This window comes from Diceros bicornis, chromosome 9 (assembly GCF_020826845.1).
Source record: "Diceros bicornis minor isolate mBicDic1 chromosome 9, mDicBic1.mat.cur, whole genome shotgun sequence".
Classification (NCBI taxonomy): Eukaryota; Metazoa; Chordata; class Mammalia; order Perissodactyla; family Rhinocerotidae; genus Diceros; species Diceros bicornis.
The window spans coordinates 72,317,440-72,345,022 of NC_080748.1; the positions used below are offsets into that span (position 1 = coordinate 72,317,440).

At 36.5% G+C, this 27,583-nt stretch overlaps 1 protein-coding gene across 1 annotated transcript in view; it reads left to right on the forward strand.

Annotated features, from left to right (window-relative positions):
* The window catches only part of DNAJC3 (DnaJ heat shock protein family (Hsp40) member C3), a 69,993-nt gene that overhangs the window by 21,046 nt on the left and 21,364 nt on the right, over positions 1-27,583 (forward strand). The window contains exons 3-9 of the mRNA XM_058548391.1: positions 7,661-7,785; positions 9,935-10,009; positions 21,465-21,617; positions 23,145-23,326; positions 23,783-23,902; positions 26,765-26,870; positions 26,955-27,075. Of these exons, the coding sequence (XP_058404374.1) occupies positions 7,661-7,785; positions 9,935-10,009; positions 21,465-21,617; positions 23,145-23,326; positions 23,783-23,902; positions 26,765-26,870; positions 26,955-27,075 (882 nt within the window). The remainder of the gene's footprint in view (positions 1-7,660; positions 7,786-9,934; positions 10,010-21,464; positions 21,618-23,144; positions 23,327-23,782; positions 23,903-26,764; positions 26,871-26,954; positions 27,076-27,583) is intronic.

Genomic DNA, 27,583 nt, shown 5'->3' on the forward strand with positions numbered 1-27,583 from the left:
TAGGTAAGAACATGTAAGCTTAAAGAAATTACTTGCGTATTCCCAGCAGCTTTCACTGTGCCACCCAAAAAAAAGGAATTTTTGTGAAGATTAGGTGAGAATAATGTGTCTATAAAGATGTATTTGAAAATAGGATGCAATCACACATTGAAGGTATATAGAAATAAGTATAATTTTTGTGTCTCTGAAAATTAAGGCTTTTATAAAAGCAGATTTGATGTGTTAATAGAGTTTTCTTAACTATCTGGAGTTTCTTTTAGGAAGTTTTTTTCATTTCAGTGATTAGGTCACCTTGGGAAGTGGTAGCTAATTGGGACAACAATTTGCACAAGTTTCTTTTCACTAGAGATTGTATACTGTATGCCCATGTCATCATTCAGTCCATGCTTTTTCTGGTGATTCAAACTGTCTTCAGTGCTGCTGTATGGTAATTACAAAATTTTCAGTTGTCTTACATAAAGCATGTCTTAAAAAATGTATTGATTCTTCCCTACTACTGCAAGAATATTTTCAGAAACTCATACTGTCTCCATATTTTTTACTTTATTATTTGCTTTCTTTAATCTCACATTTAGCAGAAACATTAAGGGCTACGGCATATTGTTAAAGTAGTTTAAAATGACTGCCTATTTCTCTTTAGCTTCCCTGCTATACTAGAATTCTTAAGATGGTTCTTGCCCAAAATATCCAGTAAAATATTATTGTCTTCACAGAAAGATGTAAATTAATAAAGCTAAAACATGGTAATTTGTTTGTGAAATTCGGTAGAGGGAGAAAGTGAAACACTGCTAGTGCATTCAGAATTCAAATAGCAATGTTCATCATAATTTGGCGAGTAGCAGTGATTCTCAAAAGGTGCACATATTATAATTTCTGAGGAAGACCTGTGTAGTTTGAGACATTCATCATTTTAGTGTATGTAAAACACAGATTCTTCATAACTAACTATAGAAAATAAAGTTTAAATTGTGTATGATGGGAATATACAGTAGATAGTGATTGGGGTGATGTTGTGTTGTGACCTGTTGAATCTCTTATGTGTGTTTATCAGAATAGAACTGTTGATCCTCTATTTCAGTTGTCTCATTTACCAAACATTAGATATTTAGTATGGCCACGTTTACTGCTTTAGGTAACCCAGTGAGTTAGTGAGAGCCTCTCACTGGCAGTGAATTAGTCCAGGTCTCCTGACTTTTAGACTAACAAGTTACTTAGTCCTACAAGCACTTACTCCTGTAGGTCATGGAGCTGTACTACTGTAAAATGTATGCCGACTTTTGTGGTAAAATATCATCCATGTTTTAATACATTGCTTTAAACTGACCATATACAAAGTTCATTAAATGTTAATTCATGTATTAAAATGTTTATGCTTCCCGTGGGGCCGACCCGGTGGTGCAGTGGTTAAGTTCGCTCGCTCCGCTTCGGCAGCCTGGGGTTCCCTGGCGTGGACCAATGCACCGCTTGTCAAGCCATGCTGTGGCGGCATACCATAGAAAGTAGAGGAAGATGGGCACGCATGTTAGCCCAGGGCCAATCTTCCTCAGTAAAAAGAGGAGGATTGGCAGTGGATGTTAGCTCAGGGCTAATCGTCCTCATCAAAAAAAAAAAAAAAAAGAAGTTATGCTTCCCAACTTGTAAATTTTGTAATGTACTTTGTTTCTTTAACTCCTCCTGTGATTAGAAATTGATGTTAAAGTTTGTAATAGAGTTTGGCTAGTAGCATTGTGAGTATCAGCGAATCATTTTTTATTGTAATGCTACAGCTGACGTTATTTATGGTTGTGACATTATTTCTTCCATTTTTATTTTTGAAAAATTACTTGATATATTTTCAAAATTACTTGGGCGTGGTGTGTTTTATGATTACATTTTTACGCAATAAAACGTTTATGTATTTAAACTCAATAGCAGTGCAAATAATTATTTCTATGTTGTGGTACAGATTTGGTTTGAAATTTTTTTGTATCTGACATATAAATGTTTTTTGGCAGGAGTTTTAAGATTTTGAATGGATTGGGAAATGTTATTGATCTGTTGGAAACTGTGACTTAAGGAAGAGTGTTGGTTATGACTTTCCAAATAGTCTTCTGAAACAGTTGCATCTATTTCAGTGTTATGAAGTAGTCAGACGCAGTTTTGTTTAGAGATTTGTCATTAGTGAAAACTGCAGTGCGGGTGTGAACATGGCCCACCTCTCATTCTCACAGCATGGTCTTATGGGGATAATGAATCCTAGTGTCTGAAACCATTTTTTTTTTTTTTGTAAGGAAGATTAGCGCTGAGCTAACATCCGTTGCTAATCCTCCTCTTTTTCCTGAGGAAGATTGGTCCTGGGCTGATATCTGTGCCCATCTTCCTCTACGTTATATGCGATGCCGCCACAGCGTGGCCTGACAAGCGGTGTGTCGGTTCGCGCCCGGGATCTGAACTTGCGAACCCTGGGCCACTGAAGTGGAGCGCGTGAACTTAACTGCTACACCACCGGCTCGCCCCTGAAACCATTTTTTTTGATAGACCTTACAGAATGTCTTAGGTGTGTCGGGCATGAGTGAATGTCTAAAGTGGCAGATTAAATGGTGGACATGTCTGAAATGATAGGTTTCTCCATTTGCTTGGTAAGAAAACCAGTATCACACTTACATAGTTTTGCTAAATCGAAAAGCAAAATCCATGTCTACATTTATTTGTCACTTAAATATATCATGGTGCTTTCTAATTGCATTTGAACCTCACTTGTGAAATGACGATGGACATTACTGTTCACGTTCAGACGGAAGGAAACAAAGAGGACTCTAGTGAGGTCACATTCCAGTTCAGAAGATTGTGAACTTCTTAAGGATAGATACTATGTTATTATTATTGTTGTTGTTATTTTAATCTCTGGTGGGTGCTCAGGAGAAGTTTGAATGAGGGGTAGAGTTGGGTTAGCTGGGAGCAAGACAAAAAAATTTTTTGTATTTAGGCAGGGGTGGTGGTCTTTCTGTTTCCCACTACCACTGTTTACAACATTGCTTGTAATTTGCTTTCGGATGTATTTTCTCCAGATAGTGATTGTATTTTCTTTATTAGGGTTAATTTTCTCATATTTGAATTGTTTGGTAGTTTTAGGATTAGACCTTAAGTCTATCTCCCATGTTCAAATTTCCAGTAAACTAGTATAACAATTTGAATGACATGTTTTCAAATGAAATCTAGTATTTCTGTATGTAGGCTTGCAAGTAATGTAAATAATGAACTGTGGTGAAGGCCAGCTGTGGTGGTCCAGTGGTTAAGATACAGCGCTCACTGCCGTGGCCCAGGTTAGTTTCTCAGTCAGGGAACGACACCACCTGTCTGTGTGTTGCTGTGATGCTGAAAGCTATGGCACTGGGATTTTAAATACCAGCAGGGTTACCCATGGTGGACAGGTTTCAGCAGAGCTTCCACACGGAGACAGACTAGGAAGAAGGACCTGGCCAGCCACTTCTGAAAAAATTGGCCATGAAACCCTATGAATAGTAACGGAGCATTGTCTGATATAGCGCTGGAAGGTGATAAGGATGGTGCAAAAAGGCCAGGCTGGCTTCCGCTCTGCTGTACACAGGGTCGCTAGGAGTTAAGAGTCTATGGCACTAACAACAATTGTATATTTAATGGATAGTAGGAAAAGTGATTATTTTCAAGGTCATTAAATCTTGTAAATCTTGTATTGTGAGAAACTAAGCGTGAATTTCTTAAACTAGTCCTTGTTCAGTTGCTACTTTGTACACAATGATATAGGAATGGATACTAGTTCTAGGAACTGTTGGTATTTTAAGAGGAAGAGCCAGGGAAGGCTATTTTGATTTGCCATTCGGGTGACCCTATACCGCTAAGCAAATAAGCAAATTGATTCTTTTTTTTTTTTAATTGCTATCACATTGCTTTATAACATTGTATAAATTTCATGTGTACATCATTATACTTCTGTATCTGCATAGATTACATCATGTCCACCACCCAAATACTAATTACAGTCTATCACCACACACATGTGCCTAATCATCCCTTAGCAAATTGATTCTTGATTCATATGTTGAGCCATTGTCGTTTGATTTCTTATTTTTGTAGGTTGATTGATATAAATTGGGGTTTTAATCCCATTTCATTATCTTAAAAATACTTGAAAACTGAATAGTAAAATAAGTGAAAGTGAACCCCTTTCACTTATTTTATGCCTCACGTATTTTATGTAGACTTTGTTGTATGTGTGTAATCAGATACTTAATACAAAAGCTAAATCATATATAATCCTCTTCGGAGGTTTTTCTGCGTGGACTGAAATGGTCAGGTTTTTTCCCAAATAGGAGTTCAGTGCAATTTTTCCTGAAGATGCTTTCTTGATAAGATACCCGAAGCTAGCAATAAGCATTCTTCTGTTCTTGGAAGAACTTCATACAGAGATCAAAATAAGCAACATCTGTTTTTGAAAATGCCGTTGCTAATTTCATGTGGGAGAATGATCGGAATATCCTGGTGAGACACGTCTGTCTAAGAGCCATATCTGTGCTGACTTCTTCAGGTCCCTTGCTTTTCCCGGGCAGATCTCAGTGTTAGCGTTGGCGTGGGAGTGTCCTTTGCTGCAGTTATCAGGAATTTGTTTCCATTTCCTTTCATTTGGGCCAGGTGCTATGGAGACACAAAAATGAATTCACGCAAGGAATTTATTTTCTCTAGACTGAGGTGTGTATATAAATAAGTGATATTGGGAGGTAATGGTAAGTGTTAGGTGCAGTAAGAGATACGTATTATGGAATGTTATGGAAATTGAGGTAATGGAAGGTTTATTTTCACATATGTAATCAAATAAGTCATTTGTGGTATAAACTCCAGACCTTAAATCATGTTATTTTCAGTATTTCTTATTCTCTGCTTAGAGTGAATAAATTCTGGAGAACTTGAGGTTTTTTTTAAAATTAATGAATATAAAAGTAATCCATATTCATTGTGAAACATTTTGGAATATATGGATAATACAAAGAAGAAAATCCAGTCTCTCTGCCCAGATAACTGCTGTTGACATGTAGCAAATTTCCTTCTGCTTTTAGGGGCAGGCACTTAAGTTTCAGTAATCAGGTAGCAAATCATTTTTTTTTTTTTTTTGTGAGGAGATCAGCCCTGAGCTAACATCCGCCAATTCTCCTCTTTTTTTGCTGAGGAAGACGGCCCTGGGCTAACATCTGTGCCTATCTTCCTCCACTTTATATGGGACGCCGCCACAGCATGGCTTACCAAGCAGTGCGTCGGTGCGCGCCCGGGATCCGAACCAGCGAACCCCGGGCCGCCGCAGCGGAGCGCGCGCACTTAACCGCTTGCGCCACCGGGCCGGCCCCAGGTAGCAAATCATTTTTATGGCCAGTTTTGCTGACCAGACCCGTTTATTTTTAATTTATTGCATATTCTAAATCAAATATAAACTGAACCTAAAAATATTCTATATCAGGTATGCTCTAAATGTAGTTACTCTCTTTCTTACTCTTTCTTCAAGCTAATTACAGTATTTTGTAGGAAAAACCCTATATACAGGCTACTGACTTGGCTCTTCTTTCCTCGCTTTCCAGCTGAAATTGATCAGGAAAGCAATTTCAGTGATGCTTGGCTGGGATCATATGTGGGTTTTGTTTTTGTTTTAGATTTAAGAAAAAAATAAAGTTTTTTTATTGTTAAAATGCCCAGTTTTCTTATTTTTTCAAAATAGTCCTTTTTTTCTGACTGTCTCATTCTTTTACTTTTTTATTTTAATGAAGTATACATAAAAAATTTACCATTTTTACCATTTTTGAGTTTGTAGTTCAGTGGCATTAAGTGCATTCACGTTGTTGTGCAACCATCACCATGATCCACCTCCAGAACTTTTTCATCATCCAAAACTGAAACTCTGTACCCATTAAACAATTGTTTCCCATTTCTGATGCCCCTCCCTTCCCACCCCTGGCAACCATTCTAATTTCTGTCTCTATAAATTTGACTACTCTAGATACTTCATAGAAGTGGAATCATAAAATATTTGTCCTTTTGTGTCTGGCTTAGGATAATGTCTTCAAGGTTCCTCCATGTTGTAGCATGTATCATAATTTCATTCCTTTTTAAGGCTGAATAATATTCTGTTGTATGTATATATCACATTTTGTTTATCCATTCATGCATTGATGGACATTTGGATTGTTTCCACCTTTGCACTATTGTGAATAATGCTGCTGTGAACATGGGTGTACAAATACCTGTTTGAACTCTGCTTTCAGTTCTTTTGGGTATATACCCAGAAGTGGAATTGGTGGTTCATATGGTAATTCTATGTTTAATTTTTGAGGAATCACCATACTGTTTTCTGCAGCAGCTGTACCATTTTACATTCCCTCTAGCGGTTCACAAAGGCTCTAGTTTCTCCACATCCTAATACTTGTTATTTCCTCCCTCCCTCCCTTCCTTCCATCCTAAGGGGTATGAAGTGCTATCTTAATATGGGTTTGATCTGCATTTCCCTAATGATTAGTGATGTTGAGCATCTGTTCATGTGCTTAGTGGCCATTTGTATGTCCTCTTTCGTCTATGGTTTCATAGCCTGTTCTCTCCTCCTGCCCCACCTTCCTCCAGCAGTACTTCAGGTAGTTTTCAGTGCCGTTAACAACTAGTCAAAACTGTAATTTTAAATGATTATATACTATCCTGCCATATAGATTTCCATATTGTAATGTTTTTCAAATTATAAGACCTTTGGGGGTAGAACTTTTAGGGTGTTTTAGTTGTAAATCTTAAAATGATGGACATCTGTGTACATAAATATTTATTTTTTTAAGATAGATGGTTGGATTTGGTCAAGATCATTTTTAAGATTCTTGATATATATACACACACAGACACATATATATATATTTTTTAAAATTGCTTTCTAGAAGAATTGTTCCATAGTACAAGATTTGCTTCTAATTGAATTCACTCCTTGTCCCACTTTGTAGGTGCTGGCAGAGTGGAATTGCTCAAAAACCTAACTCATCATCTGTTTTCCTTCTTTCAGATGTGAACTTCTCTAGTCTCACTCTCATTTCCATTCCCCTCCTTTGTCCTATGGTTTGTACCTTTATTTCTTCACTGCCATTTTAGTTGGAGTTGGTGAGGGAGCAGAGATTGCACGTTCAATATGTCAATTTAATTGGAAATCTATAATGTTCTAAAATTCTGTGAATAAGGGCATAGTCCACAAGGTCAATCAGTATTTCACTTAAGAAAATTTCAGCGAAGGCAGAGACAGAATTGCATACTTATATAAGTTATGAGTTGAATATAGTTAATATTCTAGACCAGAGGTTGGCAAACTTCTCTAAAGGGCCGGATAATAAATAATTTGGGCTTTGCATCCAGTCTTTGTTGCATATTTTTCTGTTTTTTGGACAACTGTTTAAAAATGTAAACTATATTCTTAACTTGAAGTTTGTGTGTTGGATTTGGCTCAAAGGCTACAGTTTGCTGACCCTTGTTCTGGTTTTATCTGTAGTGATCTTGCTAGATGACATGACCCATTATTGAAGAAGAAATTATTTTCTTAATGCCTTTCTTAATAGAATTGCAAACTCTGATAATGTTCAGGTCATTTGGTTTTTTGAGTAAATTACTGAGAGCTAATATTTATTTTAATTTTCAGATGGTGACCCTGATAACTATATTGCTTACTATCGAAGAGCTACTGTGTTTTTAGCTATGGGCAAATCAAAAGCAGCACTTCCTGATTTAACTAAAGTGATTGAATTGAAGATGGATTTCACTGCAGTAAGTGCATCTAAACTTTTTTTAAAGGAGAATTTAAGGGAACTTGGAAGAGGTAATTTGTTTCTTAAGGTGAGGGTTGGCGTGCTAGGCAAAGTTAGAGGGTATAGAACGCCACTATGATGTAGCAGCCTGGGCAGCAAGAGAAATTCAAAGCCCCTGGAATCAAAGGTCTGTGTGAAAGAGGATCAGTGGGTGCAGTAGGTGATTTTTAGAAGCTTGGCAGTGCTGTTAGCTTTGTGGTTTAGAAAGATGTCTGTGTGGGGCCTGCCTGGTGGTGCAAGCGGTTAAGTGTGTGCGCTTGGCTGCGGTGGCCTGGGGTTCGCCAGTTTGGATCCCAGGCGTGTGCCGATGTGCTGCTTGGCAAGCCGTGCTGTGGCGGTGTCCCATATAAAGTGGAGGAAGATGGGCACGGATGTTAGCCTAGGGCCAGTCTTCCTCAGCAAAAAAAACAGGAGGATTGGCAGATGTTAGCACAGGGCTGATCTTCCTCACAAACAAAAAAAGGCTTAAAAAAAAAAAAAAGAAAGATGTCTGTGTGGATGATGGAGTGTAGGGCAAGATGTGAAACTGAAAAAGTTGATTAAGAGACTGTTCTGGTGAATTAAGAGGCTATCAGGTGACTGGTGACAGTTTCAATTACCAGTTATCTGTAGCAGGAAGAATAAAGAAGAGGGGATAGCTCAATTAAGCAGTGGTTTGTGGTAAGAGTACAATGCTGAATTAGACAGAGTCCTCCTCTGAAACAACACCCAAGCTTCAGAGGGGGAGGAATTTACAGTCTAATGGGATATCCTGATGATTGGCAGGTCACTGTAATGGCTTAAAATAATAGGACCAATGAGATGATTTCACAATTAATTTGGTAACTCATTTATTGTTTATATCCTGCTGTATTCCAAAAAAGGATTTGAGATAACTGATTAGATATGGGTGAATGTTTAGTTTGAAATATTACTATTATTTTAAGATGGAATTCCCAAGTGTCAAATTTTTCTTTGTTACTTTACCCAACTAAGCACATGTCACAAAGGTTACATAGCTCATTTTTCTTGTATTATAGTAGCTATTAGCTAACTGAAGTGGCTTTCCTCTTGCTTTTTAACAGAGGATTAGGGAAATTGTATGTACGGTAAAAGTAATATATAAATTTTAGCGGACTATTGATGTGATTTCTGTCTTATGGTAGATGTTGGTCATCAGAGAGTTGGTATTCTTGGAAGAGATGGGATTATGCACATTAGAAGAAGAGGAATATCAGAGATGATGGGGGGAGAAAATGACGCATGTTAAAAGGAAAGAAGCATTGTTATTCTGGTTATAGTGGAGTAGATATTTGCAGTGAGAGTTAATAAAAAAACACAACTATTTCCAGAGTTTTGATTGGTGAAGTCCCAAATTATGCAACTTTTATTGTATGGCAAAAAGTTATTATGATGGCAAAAGTATTTTGTTTTAATTCATGTCTAATTCACATACCATCAAATTTACTCTTTTTTGAAGTATATAATTCAGTGGATTTTAGTATAGTCACAAGATTGTGCAAGCATCACCGCTATCTAGTTCCAGAACATTTCTATCATCCCCAAAAGAAACCCTGTACTCATTAGCAGTCACTCCTCAGCCTTTGGCAACCACTTATCTGTCTCTATGGATTTGCCTATTTGGGATATTTCATATAAATGAATTCACACAATATGTGGCCTTTTCTGTCTGGCTACATTCACTTGGTGTAATGTTCTCATGGTTCATCCATGTTGTAGCATGTATCAGAATTTCATTCCTTTTTATGGCTGAATAATATTACATTGTATGGCTATATCATATTTTTTTTTGATTTATTCATTGATGGAAATTTGTTTTTTTATACTTTTTGGCTATAGCTATGAACATTCATGAACAAGTTTTTGTGTGGCTACATTTTCGATTTTTTGGGGTATAGCAACAAGCATTTTTAAGAAAGCATCCTTTAACAAAGATTAAAAACATTCATTGGTTCCCAGAATTATTCTTAGAGTGCCAAGTCAAATGGGCATTGGAAAAATAAATATTTCATTAATACTTCATTAGCTTATTTAGTTTTATTTTCTGTGTTTAAAGAAAATTGAGAAATGCATAGTACTCAGGACATCTGTTCTTTTTTTTTTTCTAGGCAAGGTTACAGAGAGGTCACTTACTACTCAAACAAGGAAAACTCGATGAGGCAGAAGATGATTTTAAAAAAGTGGTATGTTAAGTTCAATTTGTATTTGGCTCTATGAAGATGATATTTTGAGTGAACATATTGGACTTATTTTTTTATATTAAGACATTTAATAATAATTTTATAGCTAAACGAGAGAATTGTTTGATTTGTGTATATAAGAATCACGGTTCCTGTATTAATGCTTAGTGGCTGACATCAAAGAATCACTTTAATAGATGGAAGGTAAAGTGTGTGGAATAGATATATAATCCTAACTCAGTTTGTGTAGCTCACGTGTTCTGCTTTGTTCTCCATGAGAATCTAGTGATGTCAGCTGAGCTATTGCAAAGGTCCTGTAAGTGACTTGGGAAACCCTTGATTTGATTTGAAAGGAATAATCAAACAGATTCTTAAAAGGGAATTTTGCAGTCGTCCATATGGCTACTTAACAAAGTGTAAAGTGTTTTGGATTTGTTGGAAGGATGTTACAGATTACATGTAATTGAAGGAGGTATATCCTAAAAAATGATTTGGAGAGAGACAGCTAGCCAGTGTCTTTATGCCCTCATTGGGCTTGTTTTAAGACCTGCATTTTTCTTCTACATGGATTTGTTTCTGGAGTGGTCTAGAAAGGGCAAATATATAATCCATTGTTCATTATTTGCGTTTTTTGTAGTTCGTCAAAATGCTTAGTTACTATGATGCTAACCACTATGAAAATAAAACTAAAATTTCTGACATTTTCATAACCTTTGTTATAATAGTCATAAGCAGACAAATCCAAGAAACATTAGACTTAACTGTATTGAATCAGAAGCTGTCTCGTGGTCTTAATAAAATTGGATGTCAGTTTATGTTTATCTGATCTCCTCTGCTGGTGGGGAAGATGCTTGAGAGCAGGCTGAAGGATAGGTCTTGGGGAGGCAGTGGTGCTGGAGTAACCTTTCCCTAGCCCATTCCTTTGTACTTAGCAAGGGTTGTGTAAAAATTTGTCGAATGAATGAATGATAAAACGTAAGAATATATTTCCTTCTTTTTAACAAATGCTTACATCTATTACTTAGAATTTTTTTCTAATTACAACATTAGAGTAGCCTTTTAGAAATAACATGATTTGCTTTAGCACAAATTGATCCTTACTGGGCATTTGATGTATCGTTTTGGAAAAGTGAGTTTTGGGAACTTTGAGTGTGTCCTGAGTTAATGTCTTTTCTGTGATCAATATTAAAACCTTTCAGAGACAAGAAGGGGGACTTTCATGAGACTTTCCACTTTAGATTGTTTTCTGACAATCATGCTTCTGCTAGTGTGTTCTTAAAACTGCCCTTGTTATTGTTATAGGATTCTTCCATGAGAATGTGCATCTGTGTTGAATGATTTTTTGTTTTTAATTGAAATTTTTATTGAGATAATTATAGATTTCCATGCAATTGTAATTAATAACACAGAGAGATCCTGTGTACCCTTTACCCAATACCCAGTTTCCCCCAATGATAACATCTTGTAAAACAATAGTACAATATTACAACCAAGATATTAACATTGATACAATCTACTAGTCTATTCAGATTTCCTCAGTTTTACTAGTATTCATTTCTGTGTGTATACTTAATTCTGTACACATTTTCATGTATCCACCACTGCAGTCAAGATACTGAACAGTTCTGTTGCCGCCAGGATCCCTCCTGTTGCCCTTGTATAACCACAGCCACTTCCTTCCCATACTGCTCTGGCCCCTCGTCCGTAACTCCTGGCAACCACTAATTTGTTATTCATTTCTTAAATTTTGACATTTCAAAAAATGTTTCATACATGGATTCAAATGTTATGTAATCTTTTGGGACTGACTTTTTTTATTCAGCATAATTCCCTGGAGATTCATCCAGATTGTTGCATATGTAACTTAGCTTGTTCCTTTTAATTACTGAGGATTCCATGGTATTTGTATGGCACATTTTATTTATCTATTTACCAGTTGATGGACATTTGGGTAGTTTCCACTTTTTGGCTATTACAAATAAAACTGCTGTGAACATTCTCATGCAGGATTTAGTGTGAACATAAGTTTTCATTTCCCTGGGATAAATGCCCAGGAGTGCAGTTACTAGGTTGTATGGTAATTGCATGTATAGTTTTATAAGAAACCGCCAGATTGCTTTCCAGAGTGACTACGCCATTTTACATTTGTTTGCGTCCTCGTCAGCATTTGGTATTGTCACTGTTTTTCATTTTAGCCACTCTGAGAGATATGTAGTGATAGCTCATTGCTGTTTTAATTTACATTTCCTTAATGGCTAACGATCTATTCATGTGCTTATTTGCCATCTGTACATCCTTTTCAGTGAAATGTCTGTTTCTGTGTTCTGCCCGTATTCTAATTGGATTGTTTGCTTTTTTACTATTGTGTTTTGGGAGTTCTTTGTATATTTTAGATACTTTATCACATATGTGGTTGCAAATATTTTCTCCCAGTCTGTAGCTCGTCTTTTCATCCTCTTCACAGGATCTGTCACAGAGCAGAAGTTTTTAATTTTGATGAGGTCCAGTTATTGATTTTCTTTTTTCTTCTGTGGATTGTGCTTTTGATGTCATCTGTAAGAACTGTTCATCAAGCCCTAGGTTCCAGAGATTTTCTCCTATGTTATCTTCTAAAAGTTTTATGGTTTTATGTTTTACATTAAAGTCTGTGATATGTCTTGAGTTAATTTTTGTATAATGTGTGACGTTTAGGTCAAGGTTCACTTGTTTTGCCTTTGGATGTCCCATTGTTCCAACACCATATTTTAAAAAGGCTTTCCTTCATTCGTTGAATTTCTTTTCCACCTTTAAAAATAATCGGTTGGGGCCCGCCCTGTGGCCTAGTTGTTAAGTTTGGCATGCTCCATCCACTTCAGTGGCCCCGGTTCGAAGGTTTGGATCCCAGGTGCGAACCTACACCACTTGTCACCCATGCTGTGGTGGCGACCCACATACAAAATAGAGGAAGATTCACACAGGTGTTAGCTCAGGGTGAATCTTCCTCAAGCAAAAAGAGGAAGATTGGCAACAGATGTCAGCTCAGGGCCAGTCTTCCTCAGCAAAAAAAATCAGTTGGCTGTACTTGTGTGGATGTATTTCTGGGTTCTCTATTCTGTTCCACTGATCTATTGTGTTTATCCCTCTGCCATTCCTACACTCTCTTGATTATTGTAGCTATATAGCAAGCCTTAATAGCAGTAGAATGATTCCTCCCCACTTTATTCTTCTCTGTCAAGATTGCTTTAGTTATTTTCTGGCCTGTGCCTTTCCATGTAAATTTAGATAAACTTGTCTGTGTCTACAAAAAGCTTTGCTGATATTTTGATAGAAATTGCAGTAAACCTATAGGTCAGTTTGGGGAAAATTGACATCTTTGTTATGTTGAACCTTTCAACCATGAACATAGTATTGCCTCCCCATTTGTTTAGGTCTTCTTTGGAATGATTTTAAATGGCATTGTGTTTTTAATTTCAGTTTTCACATTGAATAATATTTTTGTGATTATTTCATCAGGAAGGTGCTCATCTTGTACTTAATTCTGTGAGAGAAATCTTAATGGGCATCAGATGGGAGACCATGTTAAATCTTAACACTGCAGAAGCCGTCTTAAAAATTTATGTAATGGCAATTTTCTTGTGTGTCAGAATAATTATAATTAGATTGGATTTGGTTTAGGGAAAAATACAAGTGCAGAATTGATGCGTTTCAGAAGTGTTTTATGTTAAGGTTTGTTTAAAGTAAATTTAGGTTACCTGGAATACCTGGACTTAAAATTCAGATTAATAACTAGAGAATCTTACATGCATATGCTTTGTCTGAACAGTAAATACAGTGTCTCCTAAAGGTATGTGGGCAGAGAGGGAGACAGAATCATGAAATGGGAATATTGAAAAGAACTTAGGAGTTAACATATATAAAATTGATTAAATTTTAAGCATTTGGAACCTAGATTCTATTGGACAAATGATAATGTAATCGTGGACAACACAGGGGATACAGATCTGAAGCCAATGTCTACAGTGTTCAGTCTTTCTAAATGAAGAGATGAACAGTAGAACCGTTCGGAGGGACCACTGTCTGTTATGTTTAGCAAAAATAAATAAGTAATATAGAGCCTAATATTGATGGAACTTCAAGGAAATTTTACCAATCATATAATGCTGTTGACATTGCAAATTATAAACAGCTTTGTAGAAAAATCTGGCAGTAAGTATTGTGAAAGAAAAACATTTTGTGCAAAGATACTTACTGGAGCTCTGTTTGTTTTGGAAATTATTAGAAATTTGTGCCAATAGGATAGAATAATATTCATTAACAAGAATTGTTTGTGTATGGTGTGGATTTATAGACCCAGACATACAAAATAAAGTCAATTAAAAGGCAAAATAAAAATTGTATGTAAATGTTCTTTATAACTACAGAAAACTTTTATGTGTGCTAATTGGTATAAGTGACAATTATTTAAAGTTTATAGCTATTTTCCCTTTTGTAAAGTTGTATACAACAAGTTCTGAAGAAAAAGAAAAGCTTTGGAACAGAGACAGGAACCTTGAGTTTTAGAACTGACTTTGTACTTCAGCCACGGTTTACACAGCACTCAGGATGTGTGGGGCATGTTGCTAAGTGATTTTGCATGGATTATTTCACTTAATCATTGTTCAGATGTGAGGCAGAAAGGGAAGAGGGCAGGGTGAGGCTGAAAAGATGTCAGCAATAAAATGGAGTCAGACTTATAATTACATAAGGGAAAGAGGAATTTAGCATGACCCCTAGGATTTGGCTTAAATAATAAAGAAGAGCCATTTATTGAAGAGGATTGGGGAACTGGGTGGTGCCAGTGGGTTGGAGATGGGAAGTGGAACTCTGTTGGCCTTGTTATTGAGATGCCATTTAGAGTGTCCCATGGAGATGTCAAATAGGCAGTTGCAGTCTGAGGTCAGTGTACACATAAGAAGGAATGGTGCAGAATGTGGGCTCTGGAAATGACTTGGAGCCGCAGTTTCCTCCTGTGTAAAATAGAGATCATCTGAAATGTCCTTTAGGGTTTTAGCTGTACTTAGAATAGTGCCTGGAGCGTAGAAAGCTCTCAGTAAGTAAAGCTCTCAAATAAATTGACCATCGTCACCATCATCCAAAGCGTGGGCTTTGGAGATAGAGACCTTAGTTTGATGTTAAGCAAGACTTCTGGCAAGTTACATAATCATTCAATTTCTTTAGTTGTAAATTGGAGACAGTAAAACCTAGCTCCTGGGTAATAGTATTAAATGAAAAAGAAAAACAGGTATGCAAAGAAGGCATTAAGACTGTTCATTCTGCTCTTCAGCAGTTTACACTTTAGTTGGAAGAAGTAAGCCCTAAATATGTGAAAAATTAACAGTGCAGAGACATTTGTAAGAAGTAACATATTAGTTATCTAGATAAGATAGCTCATTAAGATTGAGAATGACACATGGCCGGAGGTTGGGAGACCCACCTCACTTTGTCTCCTGATTAGCTGTGTGATGCTGGGCAAGTTACTTACCATTTGTGAGACTCAGTATTTTCATTTATAAAGTGAGAGTTGATTGGGCAAGATGATTTCTTAGCTTACTTCCATTGTTAAGAGTTTCTTAAGTGATTTAAACATTTAGAGAAGGGTGATTACTACTGTAATATAGAACAGTTAGGGAAGCTTGGAGGAGATGGAACTTGAGAAATGGGTTGGTTTGATTAAAATTGCCAGATGGAATGAGAGTCTTTTGGAATCTTGAAGATATTGTTTTTGTGTGTTACAGTTAGGAGAAATTAGCTATATTCTCACATTTCCCTGCTTCATTTCTGGTAAGTTTTATTTATGAATTTAACAGATATTTGAGTTCATGCTCTGCCAGGTTCAATGAACATTCTTTTTTTTTTTATTTATTTTTATTTTATTTTATTTTTTTTGTGAGGAGGATTGGCCCTGAGCTAACACCTGCCAATCCTCCTCTTTTTTTTTTGATGAGGAAGATTGGCCCTGGGCTAACATCCGTGCCCATCTTCCTCCACTTTATATGGGACGCCGCCACAACATGGCTTGACGAGTGGTGCGTCAGTGCGTGCCCGGAATCTGAACTGGTGAACCCTGGGCTGCCGCAGCAGAGCACGCACACTTAACCGCTTGCGCCGTCGGGCTGGCCCCGTGAACATTCTTGTCCATTTTCTTTGCACATGCTGAATCTCTCTAGGGCAGCAGTTCTCAGGCTTGGTCTCAGGATCCCACTATACGGTTAAATATTGAGGACTCTAAAGAGCTTTTGTTTATCAGTGTTTATGGTATTATAAATTAATTTTAGAAATTTAAAAAATGTTTATTCATGTAAAAGTAATAATAAACCCACTACATGTTAATATAAATAACTTTGTTCTTGCATGAAAAACAACTATATTTTCAAAAACAACTAAAAATTTAGTAATGAGTGGTATTATTTTACGTTTTTGTGAATTTCTTTAATATCTGGCTTATGAAGACAACCGGATTCCAAGATCTGATTTATATTTTGGTTGAAGTATTATTGAAGAAAATCTGGTCCCATACATGTAAGCAGTTGGAAAAGGAAGACTATTTTAATAGTCTTTTTAGAGAATTGTGGGTATTCTTTGGTGTTATACCAAAACTCCACTAGTGGTTATAGGTTAGTTGCAGTGTAGACTCTGAAATCTTATCAGTGAATGTTTAGTACTTTGTTATAATGAAATCCGTTGGTTTATCTTACGCTTTAAATGGGTTCTTTATATTTTATCCATATATGCATTTGTCCCTGCAGACCCCTGAAAGGATATTAAGGATTCCAGGGGTCCCTGGATCAGACTCTGAGAATCACTGCTGTAGGATATATACCTAAGTGGATAATTGCTGCTTTGAAAGTTATGGGCATTTTTAACCTGACTGAGCAATTTGGCACTGTCCCTTTAAGTGGTTATCCAAATTTATATTCCCACCAGCAGCATAGGAGAGTTCCATGTGCTCCACATTTTCAACAACACTTGATATGAACAGTGTAATTTTTGCTGACATGGTTGGTGTAAGAAATGCAGTTTTACATCTTTTGTGTATATTTCTGTTAGATTCTGTTATCCAACTATTTCTTTTCTGTCAGTCCACCCTTCTCTTCCCTCCCTCCTGTTCTTTCCCCCCTCCCCCAATTCATTTTGATTTTTCTTCCTTATTCTGTTCTTTCTATGCTGTTACATGTACTATGTCTTTTTCTTTTAGTCATTACCTCAGGAATTTTAACCTGCGTGCTTAATAAGATTTAAAGGTAATCAATATCTTTAGCTTCCTCCAGAAAAATACAAGGACCTTAGAATGCATTTACTCAACCTCTCACCCCCTGATTTGGATACTCTATTATTTTTCAAAAATTAGGTCTTTATTTATTCTTTTTTTTTTTTTTTGCCATTTAAGTTAAAGATTTTATTTTATTTTATTTATTTATTTATTTATTTATTTAAATTTATTTTTTCCCCCCAAAGCCCCAGTAGATAGTTGTATGTCACAGCTGCACATCCTTCTAGTTGCTGTATGTGGGACGCGGCCTCAGCATGGCCAGAGAAGCGGTGCGTCGGTGCGCGCCGGGGATCCAAACCCTGGGCCACCAGCAGCACAGCGCGCGCACTTAACCTCCAAGCCACGGGGCCGGCCCCGTGCCATTCAAGTTAGTATTATTTTTTGTATAGTTCCCTTAACAAAGATTGCAGAAAGAATTTGTGAAGGCAAATTCTAGAAGTCACTGGAGGATGCTGTAATGTACCTCAAATATTACATATTTTTCTATGTTATCAAATAATATCAAATGAAAAATTTAAATTTGTGCTACTTACCTCCCAAAACTATAATTAAATATAATAGGATTAGAAAGATTAATTTCTTGAGACAGGCAGTTCAGTGAATGTACTTTATGCCAAAGTCTAATTTTGTTTTGATCTAAGAGAAGTTAAACTGAGGTTTTATTATTCTAGGACTTTAATTGCTGTAACTTTAATAGAGGGTACCCAGTTTAAGTTGGCTGATACAAAATGCAATGGGAAATAAATTGAACCTCCTTTTAAAGTATGTATTACATCTTTTGCATTCTCTCCTCATTTTGAATTTATATATTATAGAAAAGCCACAAAAGGCGGTTGGGATTTTTTTTTTTTTTTGTGAGGAAGATTAGCCCTGAGCTAACATCTGTCACCAATCCTCCTCTTTTTGCTGAGGAAGATTGGCCCTGGGCTAACATCCGTGCCCATCTTCCTCTACTTTATATGGGATGCCACCACAGCATGGCTTGACAAGCGGTGCGTTGGTGCGCGCTTGGGATCTGAGCCCTGGGTTGCTGCACTGGAGCACCCGCGCTTAACCACTATGCCACCGGACCGGCCCCAAGGTTAGAATTTTTATTAGCATTTTTTGGAGTACTTGCTATGTATTACATTATCTTTTTAATTTCTCAGTGACTACTATTCAGGGTGTAGGTATTATTCCCCTTTTATTGGTGAAGAAAATGCAGATAACATGAAGTGATAAAGTCAGGATTAGGCTTAGTTTTTTTTTTTTCCCCATTTAGACTTTATTTTAAAACATTAATAATACAAAAATCTGTGTGGAAATATTCAAAACCTGGCCATTGAGAAATGGTAAAACTGCTGTATTATCTGTTGCTGCATAACAAATTACTCAAAGTTAGCAGCTTAAAGCAACCCACATTTATGATCTCTGTTCATGGGGACAGGAATCTGGGCAGGCATAGCTGGCTCCTTTGCTCCAGGGTCTCTCACAGGCTATAGTCAAGGTGTCAGATAGATGCAATATTATCTGTAGGCTCGGTTGGTAAAGGAACTGCTTCCAGACTTCGGTTTGGAAGGATTTAGTTGTTGGCAGGATTTAGTTTCTCTTGAGCTATTAACACTGAGGCTTCTGTTTTTTCTGAGCTTTTAATGAGAGGCTTCCCTGGTTCTTTCTTACATGGGCCTCTCCATGAAGTATCTCACAGTATGGCAGCTTGCTTCATCAGAGTGAGCAGGTGAGAAGGCAAGAGATTGCCAGCAAGAGAGAGGGCTAGCAAGATGGAAGTCACAGTGTTTTGTGCCTGATTAAGGAAGTGACGTCCTATCACCTTTGTCATTCTGTTTGTTAAAAGGAGTTACCAGCTCCGTCCCATACTCTAGGGGAGGGGATCACACAAAAGCATGAATTCCACAAGGTGCGGATCACCTGGGGCCATCTTAGAAGTCTGCCCCCCTTAACTACCAACCCACTGTTTTCATTTGAGGTCCCTGAAATAGGGGTGTATTTAGATTAGGTTAGAGGGCAGCTCACGTCTTTCAACAAGCCTATCCCATGGCTATTAACGGGTTTTTACCCAAAAGCTCAGTGACCATACAAATGGTAAGAAATAAAATATTGTCATAGGTAGAAGTTTGGAAGAAAGGGTCACAAATATAAAACACTAAAGAAGAGAAGGGGTATCAAGAAACATGAGAAAAGGAGGGAGGGAAATATCAGCAGGAATCTCCACATGTAAATATCCTGGAACATGGGAGGGCAATTGGGAGGAGTCAGCAACCTTGTGGTAAGAGTGAAAATCTTCATCTCCCTTAATCTTTGAAACTCTCCAGGGTTATAAATAAGTCCTTAGTTTGTTTCTCAAACTCCTTTCTTACCTCCTTGGAAGAATCTCTTCCCTCTCCTTATCCCTCCCCCCCTTCTTACCTCCCTCCTGGCCCCAAAGAGGCCCAGATGACCTGAGCTCACTCCCTCTTTCCCAGTCCTGTTGTCTGAGTCCTGAGTGAGGCTGAGCCCTCCATCCTCAACCTTGAGATTTAGGGCTTTCTCCTCACTTTCCAACAAGAGAAACTGTGTGGAAGACACTAGACTCTAAAGTTTGGGAGAGAAAAGAGGAAAAATGTAAATTCCATCCAGAAGAGGCAGTCCCTAATACATTCTATCCAAAAGGGAGCAATAGTGTACATATTGGGAACAAGTTATCATTAAACTTCTACTTTTAGCCAAAGTGACAGGGCACATGCATTTATACTTTTCCGATGTGGTCTGTCAGAAGTATTCAGGACCACCCTGAGGATGATAAAACAGACATAGACAAGCATGCCAAGGCCCTAAAGCAGCTCCCTTCAACCTGGATCATTCAATCATGCATGGAAAATCCTCCCCCAGACTGAGCTGAGGTTACCAATTCCAAGTTGCCTGTGAATGCTTGGAGTCCTGTCCATTCCTTCAAAAGCCAAGGGTTAAACAGACAAAATAGAATACCTAAAGTATCCTAAAAACCAATTGGCTAAATATAAAGCCTCTACCAAGAAATAATCTAAAGGTTTCTTGTTTGGAGTGTTCTCTCCTACCAGGTAGCTATTGGGGGAGTTTTTAAAAAACGAATCAACTCAAAGGGGAGGCAGTATGATCAGTCAATTGAAGGAGAGACATTTCTAGAAATAATCTACCATTGTCTGCACCTCACCCCAAATTGGAACCCATCAACTACAATTCCCATCGTAGTAAGAATATTAGATTTCAGAAATTATTACATATAAATGGTAATCTTAAAGAAGTTCCAAAAAAATTTAGTAGCTTTTTAATGTAGGCGTCCAATTTTTCTGAGCCATTATGCTTAAGACTTTCCATCTGGAGGAAGAAATTAAGAGCCACTGTGCATGAAGTTGGGCTGGGAGCAGGTATGAACTGTAAGCAGGCAGAAGGGATTTTACTGGGGTGACAGAAATGGTCTAAAACCATGGTGATGGTTGTATAATTGGTAAATTTATTAGAAATTATAGAATTGTATACTCAAAATGAGTGAAGTTTGTGGTATGTAAATTATACCTTGATAAAGTTGTTAAAAAAAGAGACAATGTGTAAACCTCTTAAAATTGTGTCATAAGCCTTTTAATAAGGTATTACTCTCTTATTTTTCCCTGTAAATTCTTCCTTTCTTGTTAACCTTAACCCCTCTGGTATCAAATCTTTTTCTATCATATAACCTGTAAAAAAACATGCTCTCCTTCATTTTCCCTATGTTTTTCATTATTTTGATAAAATCATTTTATACTTAAAAATAAATACTTAGGAAATATAACTAGAAGGCAAAATATATAAAATTCAAGTTATTTTGCAGAGCTATATGTAAGAAAGTAAGAAAGGTGCTTTTCTTTCTTCATTCTTCTCTACCCTTTCACATTCCTAAATATATTTGCTTCCTGGTACGTTTTGGGGAACTCAGGTCTTTTGACTCTAGCTCCACTGCTTGCTCCTGTGCACCATGTTGCTGGAGATAAAGATGCCTTTGCTGCTGCTTCCCGCTGTGATCAGCATCAGGGGGCAAGTCAGTGGACAGCCAGTGTCTCTGTCCTTTCCCCAGTGAACTTAAGTTGTTTGCAGTGGTCAGATCATTGTGTATTTTATGGGTATTAGATTTAAGAGATTAAAAATCCTGTTTAATTTAATTTTTTTTTATTGTTATAGCTCAAATCAAATCCAAGTGAGAATGAAGAAAAGGAAGCCCAGGCCCAACTTATAAAATCTGATGAAATGCAGCGTTTGCGTTCACTAGCACTTGATGCTTTTGAAAGCTCGGATTATACTGCTGCTATAACCTTCCTTGATAAGATTTTAGAGGTAAGTTTGCTGGATATTGAAGGTGACAAGCCTGACACTTACTGCTTTTTACCATAAGACACGTTTATACACTTTGGCGTGTTATATATCACAGAAAACCTAGTTAGGGTAAAATCAGATTGGTCCTTGATCTTTCAGCTCTTAATTGAAAGGTGGTGTCTGTGTACGTAGAACAAAATTTGGAACTGAGGTTTTCAGTATGTGTACTCAGTGGGCTGTGGAGCTGGAGTTACCTGTTTTTATACATTGCTTGCTTTGCTATTTTTGTTTGATTTTGCAGTTTTTGGGGGAAGAAAACTCTAGAGGTTAGATAAAGAGGTAGAAGATGAAAGAGTTGGTTGAAGAAAAAGGAAAAAATAATGCTTGGGAGGAAGGAGGAATGTTTAGAGTGGGAAGCTTCTAGGGAAGAAGGCAGATGATGAGTTGATAGGATCCCGGGGGGTCTAGGTAGGGAAACCTAAGTCTAGAGTTTCCTTGTCTCTGAGGGACTTAATGACAAATGGTTTCAGAAGAAAGTCTACTAAAATATTCAAATGGAAGCAGTCACAATTCATGTTATCATTTTCACAGTGCTTTGATGGACAGTTTCATTTAATCTTGGCCGTAAACTTGTATGTGAATGGACACTTCTTTGATAATTTTGTAGAGGAAATCGTGTGATGTGGTCCAGCGGAATTCACATTTTACTAAGTTATTTTGTTAATGCTTTATTAAGGAAGTATAAGGTTATAATTTTTATCTTCTAGTAGTCAGACTATTCATTTTGACCTAGCTTATTGTCTATGATATTTCATTTATGTACAATGTTGATTTTGATATCTTAATATATGTGAAAAGTTGACATGACTTTAGAACAGCTCTAAGAAATATGTGAAGATACTGCCACAGGTCTTATTGGTGAGCTTTTGGGTTTATATTTTGAAGAATAGTGTGTTTGCTAAATATTTTCAACTTTGATAAAATAGAAAAGGTGAAGCCTCAACCTTCTCACATTGTTTTTCTCTTTTCTTTATTTTTATAATGTGAAAATTTAATTTCAAGGAGGTGACATTTTACAAAAGAGAATTTCATTGGTTATTAGCAGAATAAAAATATTTTGTGAATTTAGAGACTAGATTTTATTTTTTGAGACTAGAAATTAAAATTGTTTAAGTACAAAAATCTGATTAGTCAATATTCTCTTCAAAATTAGATACGATTCACTGGGAACCATCTTCTAGTAGTAAATGCCATGTTTTCTTATTTTCAGAGTTTTGGAATTATGTAATTGAAGGGGGTAGGAAAAGGGCCTTGTTAGTATATATATCCCTTACCCCATTAGAATTTATTTAAGAAATCCCTGTAGAAATTATTTTGTCACATCTATATTGCCTGAGACTTTTTAATACTATTTACAATATAGAAGTCATCATGTTAATTGAAGATGTTTTATGTTGATAACTATGTAGATAAAATATGTGGGATGCAAGTGCGAATGCATATCATTTACTGTTGCTTTCTTAAAGTCTAGTCCTCTTGTTTCTCAAGGTTTGTGTTTGGGATGCAGAACTACGGGAACTTCGAGCTGAATGTTTTATAAAAGAAGGGGAACCTAGGAAAGCAATAAGTGACTTAAAAGCTGCATCAAAATTGAAGAATGATAATACTGAGGCTTTTTATAAAATCAGCACATTATACTATCAACTAGGCGACCATGAACTGTCCCTCAGGTCAGTTCTAGTAACATGCACATCTCATCATCTTTTTATTGTTAGCAGTAAGATAATCTCATTCTCTTTTTATTTTTAATTTTAAATTAATAAAATTATGGTTAAGCCTGGTTTTATATTTTATATCTATATATTTTCTGTTGTCTCTAAGTTATTCTACTTCCACATAATTTATTTTCATGGAGTATGCTTATTAAAATAAATGAGGGCTATTATATTTGCAAAGGCAAAATGGAGTGTTTAATGTATAGCTCTTCTTAAGTTATTTGAATTTGAATTAATAAGTATGTGCATGGTGCAATGCCATATATAAAAGTATATGGTAAATTATTGTCAGTATGTTTTAATTGTTACAAACAAAAAATACTTTTCATTGTGATTTCTGTATTTAGTATGGAAAACCACTTATTGATTATTTTAACTTGGAGTATTTTCCTCTTTTTAATACATGAGCAGTGAAGTTCGTGAATGTCTTAAACTTGACCAGGATCATAAAAGGTGTTTTGCACACTATAAACAAGTAAAGAAACTTAATAAGCTGATTGAGTCAGCTGAAGAGCTCATCAGAGATGGCAGGTAAGTATATGCTTGTCTAGACTATTCTGCTTTCCCTTGTATGTCCTGTTATGAGCACAAAAGAAAAATTGAACTGCTCGCTCTTTTACTCCTTAGCCATTGAAGGTGGAGTATCTCAGATGGTACTGGGTCTTAGCAAAACTACCACAATTGTACATTTTTTGAATAAGGCAGAATATAAATAATGCTAACTGCATAGTATTTTTAACAGCAGATTTATTTATATTTCACCAAATATTTATTGAGTTTCTCCTGTATCAGGCACTGACTGTGTACTGGGGCTGCAGAAATGAATATGATTATAGTTTTTGGTCTTAAGCTTATAGTTTAGTGTAGGAGACAGGCATATAAATTGATTATTAAAAGATAATATTGTATCTAGAGGGATACAGATGTGTACAGAGGATACAGAGATTTTCTCGCAGTATAGGATTCTGGGTTAACAGTTCCTTTGTTACAGCACCTGAAAAAGATTGTGCCACTTCTTTCTGTCCTCCATGGTTTCTGATGAGAAATCTATTGTCATTCTAAGTATTTTTTCCCCCTAAAGGTAATGTGTCATTTTCCTCTGACTGCTGTCAAGATTTGTTCCTTTCTTTCATTTTTTGAAGTTTAATTATGTTGTATCTCAGCATGGATTTCTTTGTGTTTATCCTATTTGGAGTTCACTTAGCTTCTAGAATATATAGGTTTATGTCTCGTCAAATTTGGGAAGTTTCCAGCCATTATTCCTTGGAGTACTTTTTCACCCCTGCCCTCTCTCTCCTTTCCTTCTTACACTCCGATTAATATAAATGTTAGACCTTTGGTATAGCCCCACAGGTCCTTGAGCCTCTGTTCATTTTTTTTCAACTTATTTTCTCTCTGTTGTTCAGATTTGGTAATTTCTGTTGTTCCAATTCACTGATTCTTTTCTCTGTCCCCTACATTCTGCTGTTGAGGGAGCTTTCAGTGAGCTGTTTATTTCAGTTTTTATATTTTTCAGTTTTATATCTTCTGTTTCTTTGCTAAGACTCTGTATTTCTTTGCTGAGGCATTCTATTTTTTCATTTGCTTTAAGCATGTTTCTCATTGCTACATTTCTTGTGGCTGCTTTAAAATCTTTGTCAGATAATTCTAACATCTCTCTCCTCTTGGTTCTAACATCTCTCTCCTCTTGGTGTTGGAATTTATTGTCTTTTCTCATTCAGTTTGAGATCTTCCTGTTTCTTGGTATGATGAGTGGTTTTTAATTGAAACCTGGACATTTTCATTTTATAATATAACTCTGTTTTTTTATTTAAATCTTCTCTTTTGGCTGGCTTTTTCTGACACTGTTTCAGCAAAGCGAGGGTGGGCACCACCTTGTTGTTACCAGGTGGCAGTAGAAGTTCCCCACTTGGCTTTCGTTGCTACTCGAGGTGTGGGGCTTCTCACTGCGCTTGGTGCAGGTGAGAGTTTTGGGGACTCATTTCTGGCCGTGGATGAAAGTCCTGGATCCCCACTTGGCCTTCTCTGACACCTCCTTGGCAGGGGTGTGGGCACACCTTCTTACAGCCTCACCAGGGAAGAAGTCTAGGCTCTCCACTCGACCTGCTGGCATTGGTGGAGGTGGGGCCATAGTTTTCTCTGTGGTGTTTGGCTAGAGTAGAGCCGTTATTGTCAAAAAGTTTTCTGTCTTTCTAGGCTGCTCTTTCTAGGTCCTCTGTCTTGGGAGAGAGCAGGCTCTTGCTGGCTTTTTGTCTGCATCCATTGGCATTTCTGGGTTGCTGGCTTCTTCATCTCCAAGTCTGAGGCATCTGAAGCAAAAAGAAACCCAAGGAACTTGCCCAAGTTTTTCCTCAGGTCCCAAGGTCTTCCTTCTTCTCTCCCCTTTTCTGAGTCTTTTTATATTTTTGAAAATATGTAATGTCTAGGGTCTTTAGACAGGTATCTAGCTTGAGGAATTGGGGAAAGTACACCTATTCCACCTTTCCAGAAGCTAGCTTTTTTTTTTAAGTGAGGTGCAATATTTTCTAATTGAACTTTTTATTTTAAGCTAATTGTAGTTTCACATGTAGTTGTAAGAAATAAAGTGACGTCTTGCATACTCTGTGCAGTTTCCTACAATTGTACCATCTTGGAAAACTATAGAACAATATCCCAACTAGGATTTTGACACTGATAGCTAGCTTTTGTTTTAAATGTTATATTTAAACCTGTGTTATAATACATCAGCATTTAAATGTGAAGATTGCAGCACTTTGGGAATAATGTGCACAATGGCATAGAAATATATCTTTTAGTTTGCCATTACTGAGGAAAGTAAGAGTGCATAACATGACTACTACTTTTCACCAGTTTAAAAAAAGTGCTGAAATAGCTTTTATTATTCTTCAAAGCTAGTAAAGTTGGGAATTTAAGTAGTTTCCTTCTGCAAGGAACTATGTTGTACTTAGTTGTGAATATTGACATTTGTTATATAAAATAATGACTCCATTATTTCATGTAGTGAAAGTATGTAGTGATAAAGAAATAAAACCTGATCTCTGTTTTGCTAAAAGTGCTCTGTGTAAGTCAGACTTTAATAAGATGTCTTACTTAGTTTCAAAATTATGAGTGTTTTTCTGGAAAGAAATTCATCATTTGGTTTGCTTGGTACTCACACGTATGCTTTGATTTATCCATGTACATTTTCTTGGTCGTGTGTTTTATCTCCCAACTCTTAATTGCAAGGGAGTACCTTCCTCGCCACTCTAGATAATAAGGTAAAAGCTGTGTTTGAAGGCACGTACTCATTCAGGTGAATTGATTAAGCAACATATAGTGAAGAGTAGAGGGTCCTTTCCTTAGCTCTGGAGATAGAATTTCATTGTTACTCATCATGATTTGCTCATTTGATAGGTACACCGATGCGACCAGCAAATATGAATCTGTCATGAAAACAGAGCCAAGTGTTTCTGAATATACAATTCGTTCAAAGGAAAGAATTTGCCACTGCTTTTCTAAGGTAACAGTTGACTTGTTCCCAGAAATGTAAGAACTTAGCATGTGGAATAACAACCATAAATACTTTTCTCACATTTACTTTTAGGATGAGAAGCCTGTTGAAGCCATTCGAGTGTGTTCTGAAGTTTTACAGATGGAACCTGACAATGTGAATGCTCTGAAGGATCGAGCAGAAGCCTATTTAATAGAAGAAATGTATGATGAAGGTAAATCTTTAAGGAGTTTGATTTGCAGCATCTAAAAGTTGATGTATATGAAATTAGCACATGTTTAACATCCTTTTGTTTAGAACAAGTTTATCAGAGTACCTAGAAATATTGGCAATTTTAGAAAAACAGCAGAGAACCTGAAAATTATTCTCCCTTAGTGATACTCGAAAGGTTTACCATATGAAGAAAGAGTTCTGCAGTTGAAACTAGTTCAGAGAATATAAAAATAAAAATTTTAACTTTCTTTGTTGTAGACAAGTTAGAAAAGATAGATAAAATAGAAAATTTAAATTATAGATCTCATATCATCTAGAGGTAATCACTGTTCATTTTGGATTTATATCTTTCAGATTTTTGTCTATGCTTATATACATATTACTCTATATTTTATGCATATAAATGTATATCTACATATTCTTTGCATATAGATGGTATACATGTTATACATATAGTGTAGATATATATGTCATATATGCCTAACTAAAAAATGATCACCTGTGACCCC